Below are 14,516 nucleotides of genomic sequence, written 5' to 3'. Positions count from 1 at the left end.
AGCTAGTTTAAGCTTTTCACAATAACCCTATGAGATACTTCCATTATTTGTATTTTACTGAGTAGGTAATTGAAAACAGAGAGGTCAAATAACTTGCTGTTGGTCACACAGCTATAAAGCTATTAAGAAGGCCAAGATCTGATTGCAAGTGTAGCTCTAGAACCTGAGCCATTAAGCACTCTCCTCTCATAGGAAAAATTAAGTGAAAAGAAGGAAGGTGAAATTTCAAGCAGTTCAGCCTATTTGCAAGCATATACTTGTAATAATATGCAATCCTGGGTTATTAAAGCCATCTGCAATCCCTGAATCGTGGAGGCAGTACTGTGTCAAGGTGATGAGCTCATTATTTTGTTAAATAGAAATTCAGAAAAGACAATGAGAAGCAATAATGAGGACTACAACTTGACCTCAGAGCCTGGTGCTTGTGAGTCATGATGTCTACCCTTTGAGCCATGTCCCCAGTCCTTTTGGCTTTTGGTTTTTCAGGTTAATGTTACTGGGGCCAGTCTTGAATCTTGATCTTCTATCCCTGAATAGCTGGATTATAGGCATACACTAACACACATGGATTCTTGGACAACCTTAATGCAATTTAAACGTACATCAATACAAGCTGATTAATACACAGAGTCCCAATGAGAGCAATGTGAGTGGTGACTGCTAATGTGACCACATAGTCAGAACGGGAAGTCTTTGTTTATACCAGGCCAGCCTCTTCTCCTCACTATGTAGATGCCGAAAACTGTCCCCAGTGGCCCTTGGTCCACCCCTGGGGAAAACTGGGCCACCCTGAGGATGGTCACTCAGGCAGTTGATTTTCCAGACATCCCATCTGCATATGTTCATTTCTATTTCATGATGAAGACACTGAGTGAACATCTTGCTGTACTGTGGAAGTATAGATCCTGTGAGGTTAACACAAAGTGCCTGAAAATGAAGCACACAAGCAACCCAGGTCTGTGCTGGAAGGCTGAGGGGGAAAAAAAATAGATAAAAGCAGAATGAGTAATCTGGCATCCACCAATGGGTATAAAATGTGATGAGCCTGGGTGAGCCTGGGCCCTGAAATAATCTACAGGTGCATCTATCCTAGAAAGCAAGCAAGCAGGTGGCACCTCTTGTTGGAGATGTTTTTGTCTCCTGGCTGAGGACAGCTGAGGTGACCATGTGCACTTTTGGCCTGGTTAAATGAGAAACATGTTTTATTCCCAGGCAGCATATAACGAAGACTTGAGAGTCTGCCAAGACTTATAAAGTCCCCCAAATGCTTCTCACTTCTGTTGATAGATATGAGAATGAATTCTTATCCTCTTTATGAAGCTAGGAATGTATCTCTAACGTCTATGAATTTCTGGGCTGGAAAATGAATGGTTTAGAAGCTCTACTGATGTTTTCATCTCTTCTTCCTGCTGCTTCTAGTAAGAGATGGACGGCATCTCATAAGACTGGTAAGACGGTGTCAGCAGGAGACCAGTCAACCTGATCGAGTGGTTTATTATTTCAATTGAATTGTGAAAGGAAAAGAGAAAAGTACTCAGATAAAACTGTAAGACCATATTAGATACTTGGGAGCATAAAGAGGATAGCACAGAAAGAAAAATAGTGGGAGACTTGCCCAGCAATTTTCAGAAGAAACCATAAAAAATGGGCTGGAGGCAACATTAATATTCTCAGTTGTCTATCTACCAACAAGTAGCCGTTGAAAAATTTATCACACTGAACTTTAAAAAATAAGCTGAACAGAATTTTGTTTAAAGCCAAGCATCTCTTCAGTCTTATAAGGATTTGTTGAGATGTGACTCCTAGCTGGAATATGGCAATCGACTTGAATATGTTATGGAATGAACAGGTCTAGTTCTATTTTGTAGAATATGTTATATGCTGTAGGATATAAAGATTGTGTTATGTGTTAGATGTTGCAGCATACATTTAATAGTTCTATTTTTACAGAATAAAAAGGTCTAGTTGTATTATACAGAACATATTATATGGTGTAAGAAATATGTTATGCATTATCTTATAGGATCTACGTTAATAGTTCTGTTTTAGGACACATGGAGGAGTAATGTAAGCATTTGCAGAATTCATGGGAAAATTTCACTCCACTAAAGGCAACACATCTGAAAAATTGTCAAATTGACTGGTTGAAAATGTCAACTCACAAAAGAAAGAGGACCTGCTGCATTATCTTATTTCAGGCTCCTTATAAAAATTGCGTGTGGGGAGGGAATGGTGGCTAAAGGAAGCTGAAGGATAGAGACTGCCCATGTGAAATTAGAGATTGTCAGGCCAAGGAAAGGAAACCTCAACTTAGATACTCGAGTGTCCTTTTGATAAATGTGATTTCAGGTAGTTCTGAGCAATGGATTGATACAATCCATAGTCCGTAATTACATCTTGAGGATGAACCAAGAAGAATGTCTAGATGTCAGTTAGAAATTTGATGACAGATCCACTAAGTGTCCAAAAGAGTAAGAAAAAGGTTACACATTTATGCATTTCAGAACTCAGTGACCCAGAACAATAAAATGTGGCATCAAGATTTAAGAATGGGCCAGAGTCTGGTGTCTCATGCCTGTGATCCTACTTAATCAGGAGTCTGAGATCTATGGACTGGGGCTCAAAGCCAACCCAGTCAGGAAATCCAGAGATTTTTATCTCCAATCAACCACCAAAAAGTCAGAAGTGGAGATGTGGCTCAAATTGTAGAGTACTAGCTTTGAGCTAAAGGGACAGCATGTAGACCCTGAGTTCAAGCACCAGTACCTACCCCCCCAAAAAAAGATACATATATAAACATATATAATGTATATTATCTATACGTATATAATGTATATTATATATACATATATAGAGAGAGGATGGGTTAGAAGTGCTATAGTTTCAAGAAACATGAGTTTTGGGGAAACATTAGGGAAAATAAAAATACATTTTAGTCTATTAAGAGTTTATTTTAAAGCAAATTTATACCCACTACTTAGAACAGATGGAATATTGTTAAACTACCATTAGAGAAAAGAACTTTCCCTTCTACTTTCTTTCCTCCTCTCATGGTTGTGCAGAATGCTCTCAGAACTGGAAAGGGTCAGGAAAACATGTGAGAGTGAACAATGCCTAAGATAGGTAATGATATCCTAAAAACACACTTAGCTGAACTAAATTAATTTAGCCAAAATATCCTGTAAGAACTTGCTTTGTTAAAACGTATTCACACCTCACAGAAAAAGAACACTGGGTTCTGAGCCACATAGATTCACAGTGAACCAACCTTGTCCCATAGCCTCACCCATCTATCTCTCTCACTAGCAAGCTTCTCCCACTCCACTCCTCCCCTCTCAACCATTCTGACTTGTGTATCTTGGTGTCTTGGTATGTGCTTGCTCTCTCTCCCTTCAGGGCCACTCTATGGCTTTGTTTCCTGAATCACACTGAATTTCTATTGAGTTCAAACTCAACAACTACTTTTTCTTCCCTTCCTTCCTTCCTTCTTTCCTTCCTTCCTTCCTTCCTTCCTTCCTTCCTTCCTTCCTTCCTTCCTTTCTTTCTTTCTCTCTTTCTTCCTCCCTCCCTCCCTCCCTCCCTCCCCCTCTCCCTCCCTCCCTTCCTCCCTTTCTCTCTTTCTTTCTTTCTCTCTTTCTTTCTTTCTTTCTTTCTTTCTTTCTTTCTTTCTTTCTTTCTTTCTTTCTTTCTTTCTTTCTATCTCTGTTTCTGTCTCTGTCTTTATCTCTCTGTCTGTCTGTCCTTCTTTCTCTGTCTCTGTCTGTCTGTCTTTTTTGTTGTTTTTATTGGTCATGGGGCTTGAACTGAGGGCCTGAGTGCTTTCCCTCAGTTCTTCTGCTCAAGGCCAGTGCTGTACCATTTGAGCCACAGCACCACTTCCATTTTTCTGGTGGTTGATAAGAGATGAGTCTCACGGATTTTCTTTCTCAGGTTGGCTTCAAACTGTGACCCTTAGATCTTAGCCTCCTGAGTGGCTAGGGGTTAACAACTATTTTTCTAAGTGTACATACCTACTTTTCTGCCTCCTAACTCAGAGGATATAGTAGATATCAGTAACAAGTTGCATGCTATATTTTTGAAATGCCTTATATTGTGTGAGACTGCTTTACTTCTTTGATGAAAATGGAAAAAAATATTTAAAAATTAAAAAGGAATAAACTGAGTGTGAGAGGGCTTTATAAAGGCCTTGGAGAAAAGATAGAGCAGAAAGACAGAAATATAATTCCAGTGACATTCTAGAGAGACATCAATAAATTTGGACTTTGGAGCATCAATAAAGAAATTATTTAGAATCAGCATAAATTCAGGGTATCCATCTACTATTTTGATAAGTTTATTAAGCAATGAGTGATTTGATATCAAAACATAAGGACGTGTTACCGGGTGCTGATGACTCACACCTGTAATCCTTGCTATTCAGGAGGATGAGATCTGAGGATCAAGGTTCAAAGGCAAGCAGGGCTGGAAAGTCTGTGAGACCTTTATCTCCAGTGAACCACTAAAAAGTCAGAAGGGGAGCTGTGGCTCAAGTGGTAGAGCACTAGTTTTTAGCCAAAAATCTCATGGAGAGTGCCCAAGGTCTGAGGCTCAGGACTGGCACAAATAAAAAAAGATAAGAACATGTGATGCTGCTGGTATTTACATGTATAAAGAAGTAGTTAAGTAATTAGACAGCTACATCCTGGTAATTAAAATAGTGGACCATTTAGGTTACAAGTTGCTGCCCTTCATCCTGATCTATGAAGGACACATGTCTGTAGCAGTTTTTGAAAATATTCTGATCAAATGTGAATCACACTGAAAAGAACAGCTAGCATGCCACATAATAATCACGATGTAAAAATACTTCAATCATCTATAAAAACTAATAAAATTTATATTAATCAGAAGGAGAAAAGTAAGAAACATCAGAGATCAAGTCTCTCTAGTTCCTCACTCTTTGGCCCTAAAATTATATCAAACAGAAATATTGACTCATCTAGCTTTTCAAAACTCTTGTGATTATCCTAAACAATAATTGATAAAGAGATGATTCTGCCATTCTGTAGGCCATAATGCCAATTCCAGTTCCACAAACACATTAAAATCAAATGTGTCATCCATAATTTAAAGGATTTAACACCACTTTCTCTCTCTCTCTCTCTCTCTCTCTCTCTCACACACACACACACACACACACACATACACACACACAAACACAATTCTCCTAATCAGAGCTGGCTACAGCAGACTACTCAAGCTTTGTATGCCCAGACTCTGCATGGAATAATAAGTGTCTGGTCCCTCACCTCTGCAGATGTGTGCCCGGGAGGGACCGAAGGAGCCATATGTGCACAATGATTATACGCATCTTCCCACAAACTCCCAATTCTGGAACATGCACCCAAGGGTATTCATAAGCTGACAGTGTACCTGCTGGATTTGAGTTTTGTATAAATGTCCATATTTTCAACCACTGAAAATGAGGATTCATTTTCCTTGATATCCTTTCCCAAAATGATTGTCCTTATTTTATTCTCTTCCAAATTTAGAAAAACAAATGTAATTTTCTTATTGAAATATAATAAAGGTAGAATGAACTTTCAACACCCCTTGCTAATAATTTCTAAGGACTCAAGATATTTTAGGTTCTCTTCTTTTTTTCATATTAAATAATGATTTTTATATCCAGATTCTTTGGCTGTCTAATATACAAGTCTCATATTAATCAAAGTGTTGTTAGAGTAGCTGCTGTCCTACCTGTGTTTAATATTACAGCATATGTTTAATCCATTGTTACATGGGCAGAATATACCCTTATTTAACAAACTATTGAGTACTCACTCTTTTCCTGATCCCCAAAAACAAGATACACCAAGTGGTACAGATGAAGAAATTATTTCATAGGAAAACTACAAAAAAGGAAGCTAGATTTCAACAATATATATAACTAGATTTTACTGAATGAAGATTAACAAAGGCGGCACCATAGCAGAGTGCTTGTGACCTTGTGATTGTATATTTGATGTTCAAATCACTGGTCTGAATCCCTGCTTTAACAATGATTTATTTTTGTCTTGGACCATAGTCTTTCATAACATATATGAAACTGAAGTAGGAAAATGTTTTAAACTGGTGTCACTGGCCTGAAATATTGTAAAACCTCAAATGTTATTTGTTATCATTAGTGCAAGAAAATTGGTTGTAAAAATCATAAGCCATGGGCTGGGGATATAGCCTAGTGGCAAGAGTGCCTGCCTCGGATACACGAGGCCCTAGGTTCGATTCCCCAGCACCACATATACAGAAAACGGCCAGAAGCGGCGCTGTGGCTCAAGTGGCAGAGTGCTAGCCTTGAGCGGGAAGAAGCCAGGGACAGTGTTCAGGCCCTGAGTCCAAGGCCCACGACTGGCCAAAAAAAAAAATCATAAGCCATCCACAGAAAGAGAGGAAAGGAATGAGGAAGAGAGAGAAGGAAAGAAAGAAAGGAGAGAGAAGACAGGGAAGAAGGGAGGGAGGGAGAGAGGGAGGAAATATATATCAAGGAAGATCCAGTTTGGTGTTCTTGATAAGTTCAGTGAGTGAAGAAATTGTGCTTCTAATTCTGAGTGACAAAGTTTGTCATCCAGCTGATGGATTCTGACCATGAACTTGTGAGAGCAATTCAGAAAGGAGATACAGATTTAGCCATCAAGTACCCACCTACAGACAGACTGAAGTACTTTTGAAATTGTAATAATGTCAGCACACTGAAAAGGAAGCAGAAAAGCCAACCCTAGAAATTTCCATCATTGTAAATTCTTGAGTACAAAAATGAACTGCATAAATAATCTAAACATTGTCTCAGTTTGAAAGCTCATGGTAATGAGTGTATTGTCATTTAGTGCTAATGTAGAAAACATTCTGAAAGGGGCATCCAAGGTCATAAAAAGTCTCAAAAATAAAATAACAAAGAGAATAGGGAAAGATGGCTTTAAGAATAGTCAACCCTCTGTAACATGGACCTTGAACTAAAACAAAAGATTTTTATTTTAAAAGTGAAAAACAAAAGAGAAGACTCTTGACAGCATACTAATTTGACAAATGTTGTTATATTCTTCTATTTTGTTTTGTGAAACAAAGTGTTTCTTACTGTTGATCAAACACTCTCTTTCCTCCACATATTAAACACATTTCCAATTAATATGAAGAACAAAGCAATGCATAACTGCTGGAAAGATCTTCAGGGGTGACAGAAGAAAATTCTAGTTCTTAAAGTAAAAGAGCAAGCAGGGTACAGGTAGTTTACACATGTAATCCTAACTAGTCAGGAGGCTGAGATCTAAAGATCTCAGTTCAAAGGTATTCCAGACAGTAAAGTCCATGAGACTCTTATCTTCTATTAACCTCCAAAAAGCCAGAAGTGGAGCTATAGCTCAAGTGCTAGAGGGCCACCTATAGAAGAAAAGAAAATTGTTTTTAACTCATCTAAACCAAATTGAAATGTTTTATAAAGCTGGGCAAAAAATTGTGTGGAGATTTTCTGATGATTTGTTATAATCACAATCAGTTGTTATAGAATTATTTCCTTAAAAAAGTAAACTTTCATGCATTTAGGCAACTTATCAGGATTTATTCTGAAAAGACCATTCACTTTTTTTTTTTTTTTTTGGCCAGTCGTGGGCCTTGGACTCAGGGCCTGAGCACTGTCCCTGGCTTCTTCCCGCTCAAGGCTAGCACTCTGCCACTTGAGCCACAGCACCGCTTCTGGCCGTTTTCTGTATATGTGGTGCTGGGGAATCGAACCTAGGGCCTCGTGTATCCGAGGCAGGCACTCTTGCCACTAGGCTATATCCCCAGCCCTGACCATTCACTTTTAAGTCCATAAAAGTAAGACAAAACAAAAAAAAAAGGTTTCCTGTCATTTTGGGAATATTTGTTTCTATCTGAAGATTCTGTATCCACGAACTCAACTAATGTTTTTTAATCAAAATTATATGGAAAAATAATTGTATCTATTACTAAAAAGTAGCTTTCTTTCATTGTGTGTGTGTGTTTGAACTTTATACAGTATTTACATTGTATTGGTTATTATAAAGAACTTACTCTAACTTGCTGAAATTTATCCTAGGTTGAAATAAGGAAAGAAGCAAAAGGAGGGATGAAGGGAGGGAAGAAAGGAGGAAAAGACCCTAGTTCTCAGGCTGATAGAGTCCAGGCTGGAATGTCTTTCTACTTGATGCTTTCTCCCTTTTGTGATGGGACAATGCTTAAAATTAACCTGGATATCCTCAAAGCTCAAACTTGCTATTTGCTAGGTGGATTTTTTTTTCTTCTTTTTCTACTGTTTTCTTCTACACATGTTATTTGAAATGTAAACCAGTTCAGCTCATTAGCCCACCTGACAGCCATGCCTTTCCTGGGTGAGAAGGGCCATGAGGAGGAGGAGGAAGGGATGGGGGGGGTGCACAGGGAGGAATCACCTAGCCATCTACAGACTTTTCATCATTGTATATTTCTCAGCTGTTAATGTGCATAGCCTTCTTTCAGAAATATTTAGGCTATAGTTATTGTGGAAAGCCCCTTTATGAAAAAAGTCTTCCAAGTTAAGATCACGTGTCCTCATAGAAAAACAGAGCCGATCTTGTAAAGTAAGCACTGTGAATTATTCGGCTCCTCTCTTTTAGGATGTCATTGGAAGGGCACTGAAGTACCTAGGAGCATTTGGTGAGTTAAGCACTGTGGAGCAGGTTGTGGCCATGATCGACGAAGACTCATGTATCAACTGTGGTAAATGCTACATGACCTGCAATGACTCGGGCTACCAGGTAAGAAACTTGCTGGCAAAAAAAAAAAAAGAAAAAAGAAAAAAGAAAGAAACTTGCTGGCATTAAAGCACAGTTCTTCTGATTTGGGAGACAAGAAATATCTCCTGTAGCTCAGTGTACAATTCAAAGGAGTTAGAGAAATCTAGAAAAATAATGCACCATTAAGGAAAACAGATGGGCCCAACCTAAGTGGCTCAACTTCAAGCATGTGGTTTTAAAGTGCAGCTTTCTATGGTTCAAAGTGCCTGGCAGGAATTCATGATAAAGAGCAAGGGCTGATGTTAGGGAAATGAGGAATGATCATTGGTAGATTTTTTGGAAAGTAGCAGGTTGCCATTCCATAGTTTTAAGAACATATATGAGATGTAAGTTACATAAATGACACCAAGAAAGAAGTCCAAACTGAAGACTTGCTACTAATGGAGGAGCAGTCACAGGAGGTCATTGGAAAGAAGTAGGACTGTGGGTATCTCTCAGGTAGTAACTAGGAGAGGGCTTGGTTTCAGCATCACTAAAACCATGTGCCACCTATTTGGCTGCTTCACAGGTATATCTTTCTGACCCCGATTTTAACACTAATAAGTTTTTTAAAGCGCAGTGATCATAGATACCATGTCACCATTTAGTGCAAGTTATTATTTTGTCGCATTATACTTTACCACTGAGGGGAATGAGAAGAAGTATTCATTATGTCCCTCACCCAGAATGAACTTGATTCCTCATGCTTATAGAGAATTCTCCATTTGGTACTGATTTTTTTTAACTTTCTCACCAACTATTTAGGAAGGTTGGCCTTAGAAATTCCTTTATATCTGGAAAAACCAGTGAGGTGCATGTTTGCCACAGGAAGTGATTCCTAGGTAGTTTCTTAGTTGGGTTTACCATATGGTAAAGAAAGAAAAGTCAGGGATTTGAGTTCTTCACCATGAGCTATGCTCTTGAAAACACATCCTAGGAACTTCTCTTGTAATATCACTTTTTAATTTGCTTCTTCATTTCTTTCCTATGTATTTATTAACTCTTGTCTTTGACCTTAAACTGACTTTTACAAATGCATGATGTATAAGAGTTACACCTTTAATAGTCCTGGAGCTTGAACTCGGGGCCTAGGCGCTGTCCCTGATCTCTTTTGCGTTCAAAGCTAACACCCTATCACATGAGTCACAGCTTCACTTCCATCTTTCTGTGAATTAATTGCAGATAAGAATCTTTTGGATTTTCCTGCCCTGGATGGTTTTGAACTACAGTCCTCAGATCTCTGATTCCTGCGTAACTAGGATTAGAGGCCTGAGCCCCAGTGCCTACCAATACCCAGCTTTGATTTTGTTTTTTTTTTAACATAAGGAATTTGAAGAAAGCACATTTTAACACTTGCTGAAAAGCACCAGCCTACTAAAATTGCTCTAAAAACTTAAAGGATATTATTTCTATGCAAATGTTCAAGCTATACAGAAGAGAAAAATGTAAGATCCTTTAAAGAAATAATCAATGGGATATTCTAAGTACATAATAAAATGCCTCATCCTTCAGAGTTCATTTACCTTATTCAATTTGAGTGCAGGTCCCATGTTCTTCATAAAGAAAGTTAGCATATTTTTGATAGATACATTTAATTTCTAAAAAAATCTCTTCCTTCTTAAGTTGATATTAGTTCTACATCAACTTTTACCTAATTGATTCTGGGTGAATGGTATCTTTAGCAATTATTTTGAAAGTGTTAGTCATACTGTTTTCACTTTGATTGCATCTTTCTTCTGGTTAACTGGTTAAAGATAAAGTAGGCAGTCCTTTAGCTTCATAACATCTGAGTTTTAATATCTCCAATCTCAGATCTTACAGCTCCTACCTTGTAAATCTAGACGTGGTATAACTGTAGTGATAAAGGTCACATTAACGAGGGGAAAAAAGTCACAAGCATGGATTAGAAAATACTTAGAAAGTATTTCTCTGACTCTTCTGTCTCAAAAGATTAAAAAGTAATCAAAATTGACATTCTCAACTGAATGTAAGTTTGTAACTTTGTAACATTTTTAAGCATAAGATTTTAAGCCTATATTTAGCTTTTATAGATTCCTTCATTGGATTACCATATATATGAAAAAATACAGAAAAAAAGAAAATGGTTTTTAACTCATCTAAACCAAAAATTTTTCTGAATAATTACTTATTTATTATCAAAGAGATGTACAGAGTGGTTACAGGGTCATATGTAAGGCAGTGGGTACATTTCTTGTACAATTTATTACCTCTTCCCTCATTTCCTGCCCCTCCCCTCTCATTCTCCCCCCATGAGTTGTTCAGTTGGTTTACACCAAATGGTTTTGTAAGTATTGTTTTTGAAGTCATTTGTCTTTTTAATCCTTTTTCTCTTGATTTTGATATTCCCTTCCCCTTCCCTAGTATCAGTATATATAGTATCCAGGGTACTCAGATGAGATACAGTGATAGTGTGGGGACAACCACAGGAAGGGGATACAAGAGGGTCATCAAGAAAAAAAAGCTACAGTTTCACGTGGCATGTTGAAAGTAATTACAACAGTGATATAACACTCATTTCCGTAACATGAAATTCATTTCACTTAGCATCATCTTAAGTGTTCATAAGGGCATAGCTACTGGGCTCTTGTAATCCTCTGCTGTGACTGCCTAAACCTTTACTAATTTGAAATGTTTTATAAAGCTGGGGAAAAAAATGTGTGGAGATTTTCTGATGATTTGTTATAATCACAGTCAGTTGTTATAGAATTATTTCCTTAAAAAAGTAAACTTTCATGCATTTAGGCAACTTATCAGGATTTATTCTGAAAAGACCATTCACTTTTAAGTCCATAAAAGACAAAAACAAAAGGTTTCTTGTCACTTTGGGAATTTTAGCTTCTACATTATCTGAAGATTCTTTATCCACGAACTCAACTAATGTTTTTTAATCAAAATTATATGGAAAATAATTGTATCTATTACTAAAAAGTAGCTTCCTTTCATTGTGTGTGTGTGTGTTTGAACTTTATGCAGTATTTACATTGTATTGGTTATTATAAAGAGCTTACTCTAACTTGTTGAAATTTATCCTAGGTTGAAAGAAGGAAAGAAGCAAAAGGAGGGATGAAGGGAGGGAAGAAAGGAGGAAAAGACCCTAATTCTCAGGCTGATAGAGTCCAGGCTTCTACTTGATGCTTTCTCCCTTTTGTGATGAGACAATGCTTAAAATTAACTTGGAAATCCTCAAAGCTGAAACTTCCTATTATGCTAGGCAGATTTTTTTTCTTCCTTTTCTACTGTTTTCTTCTATACATGTTATTTGAATGTAAACCAGTTCAGCTCATTATCCCACCTGACAGCCATGCCTTTCCTGGGTGAGAGGGGCCATGAAGAGGAGGAGGAAGAGGAGGAAGAGGAGGAGGAAAGAGAGGAGGAGTAAGGTGAAATCACCTTGTCATCCTCAGGCAGTAGTCTCCCTGTCAAGTTAGGACAGGCCAGACCCTAGCTCTGCTCACACAAAGGAAGCTGGAGACTTAGTGTGGTAGGAAATATTTCCTCACAAAATAAAAAGAAAATACCTCTAAAGATTTTTTTGAAACACAGTATTTCTAATTTAAAGGTGTTCCATCTGTCTTTTTTTCCCCTCCTCTATCGGTCCAGGGGTTGGTTGCTATAGTCACACCATGATGCTGAATGGACATCTGTCTCAGAAAGCAGCACCTGTGCAGTGGAAATCAATATTGATGGTAAAATGAGGCTGTGGCCTTGTTGGGCATTGCCATCTGTATTCTGTGTTTCTGTTTGCAGGCCATACAGTTTGACCCAGAAACGCACCTGCCCACGGTTACTGACACATGTACAGGCTGTACCCTCTGTCTCAGTGTCTGCCCTGTGATCGACTGCATCAAAATGGTTTCCAGGACAACCCCTTATGAGCCAAAGAGAGGCTTACCCTTAGCTGTGAAGCCGGCGTGTTAAGGGGACTTCGCAAGACAACGGCTGCGAAATCCGAGAGCACCAATAGTGCAACCATGGGGTATAGTTCTCTCCAAATTAAAATGTCTGTAATTGCTAAATACATTTATAAAGTTAAAAAGAAAATCTACTGCCAGTAACCAATTAATGGTCATAACAGAAAATAATTCCTTTCTGAGGATCGCTGCTGCTAGTTACTATGTGGCAGTTAATTAGATGCCCGCTGTCAATTGTCTGTTGTGAAAAATCAACTTTTTTTTTCATGGCAATTAGTGTGACAATTTCCAAATTGCCCTATGCTGTGCTCCATCTTTGATTTCTAATTTTAAGTGAAATTCAGTATTTTTGAAACAAACTATATGCTAACATACAAGAAAATGTTTCCCAGGAAACGGTTTTATTTTTTAATTAAAAAATTTCCTGAAATTTTATTCCGTTTCTAAGAAAATATAGTTAGCATCACAAAGTACAAATGAAGAAAATCAGATAGTTATGAATCATGGCAGGGAAAAGGGGGAAATCTAGAATTTCCTTAGGCCCTCATGGCTAAAATAACATATTTTTGATGCTGGATAATCACCCCACCTGTCAAAGGTGTCTTCACTACTCACCAGTTGAGCCCATGACACCCTCCTTTAAATATTGAATGTGTTTTCATAGTGAAATTAGATGTTATGGGGGAGATCCTGTTAATGTCATTTGTTTTGCATAGTTCTGCTGTGTCTGCTTTTAATAGTAACCTTCGTGATTATAGCAATTAACATTTGAACGAAGCCCAAATTACAAAGCACTGAGTCACATGTGTGATTATTCAGAAATGAAAACTATAGTATTGGTAGTATACATATAATATGCAAAACAAATACGGCTACTGTTTTTTTATTGGGGCTTAATTTCAAAAGTAATGGAGTAAGCCAGGCACAGGTAGCTCATGCCTATAATCCTAGCTACTCAGAAGGCTGAGATCTGAGGATCCTGGTTCCAAGCCAGCCTGGACAGGAAAGTATGTGAAACTCTTATCTCCAATAAACCACCAGAAAACTGAAAGTGGTTCTGTAGCTCAAAGTGGTAGAGCACTAGACTTGAATGAAAAAGCTCAGGGACCTGAGTTCAAGCCGCATGAATGACCAAAAAAAAAAAAAGTAATTGAATTAAAAAAATTGCATTTTCTGAAAATGAATAATATTTTTCTACTGCTCTGTTCTTGTAGTCAGTAAATAGTATCTCATATAAATTCATTTATTTCTTCTTTGTATGTTTTTAAGCGGAATCTAAGCAAATCAAGAAGTGACAACCTATGTCATATTTCTCTGATATATGTGTAATTGAGAAATGCATACTGAGTACATCATCCACAAGACTGAATAGTATCAAATAAAATTTTATAAAGATCTTAAGTATGGTCTTTTGCCTTCTGTTTCTTTCTAGAATGTAACCTTGTGTCACCCATTTAGATTTTGTGGTGAGGCAGTTTGTCATTAGTTCTACAATGAATTTTATCCATTTGTTTGATATATCTATAACAGCTATTTATAGCTATCTAGATAAATAGAGAGAAAAAAATGAGAGTGGGGATATAGATATAGGTATTTAGATATAAATGTTAGTTCAAATCGAACTTTCTGACCCTCTTACCCTCTTTCTTCACTGATTTCTAGTCTGTTCTTCAGCACGAACAGGCCAGACTTTTTGTGATGATGATCTGAGTGCAGACACAAATGAAAAATGGCAGCTTGCCCACCTGAAAGTATGGTGTTTACTTAATCCAATAAGCAT

General features: G+C 37.6%; 1 protein-coding gene across 3 annotated transcripts in view; it reads left to right on the top strand.

Annotated features, from left to right (window-relative positions):
• Dpyd (dihydropyrimidine dehydrogenase) overlaps window positions 1–13,770 on the top strand; it is a 706,501-nt gene extending 692,731 nt beyond the window's left edge. For all 3 annotated transcript variants that reach the window (XM_048352019.1, XM_048352018.1, XM_048352017.1), the window contains 2 exons: window positions 8,646–8,786; window positions 12,573–13,770. In XM_048352019.1, the coding sequence (XP_048207976.1) occupies window positions 8,646–8,786; window positions 12,573–12,743 (312 nt within the window). In that variant the 3' untranslated portion in view covers window positions 12,744–13,770. The remainder of the gene's footprint in view (window positions 1–8,645; window positions 8,787–12,572) is intronic.
• The last annotated feature ends 746 nt before the right edge of the window (window positions 13,771–14,516 follow it).

Source organism: Perognathus longimembris, chromosome 7, assembly GCF_023159225.1.
Source record: "Perognathus longimembris pacificus isolate PPM17 chromosome 7, ASM2315922v1, whole genome shotgun sequence".
Classification (NCBI taxonomy): Eukaryota; Metazoa; Chordata; class Mammalia; order Rodentia; family Heteromyidae; genus Perognathus; species Perognathus longimembris.
This window is presented reverse-complemented; position numbering and strand designations above follow the sequence as displayed.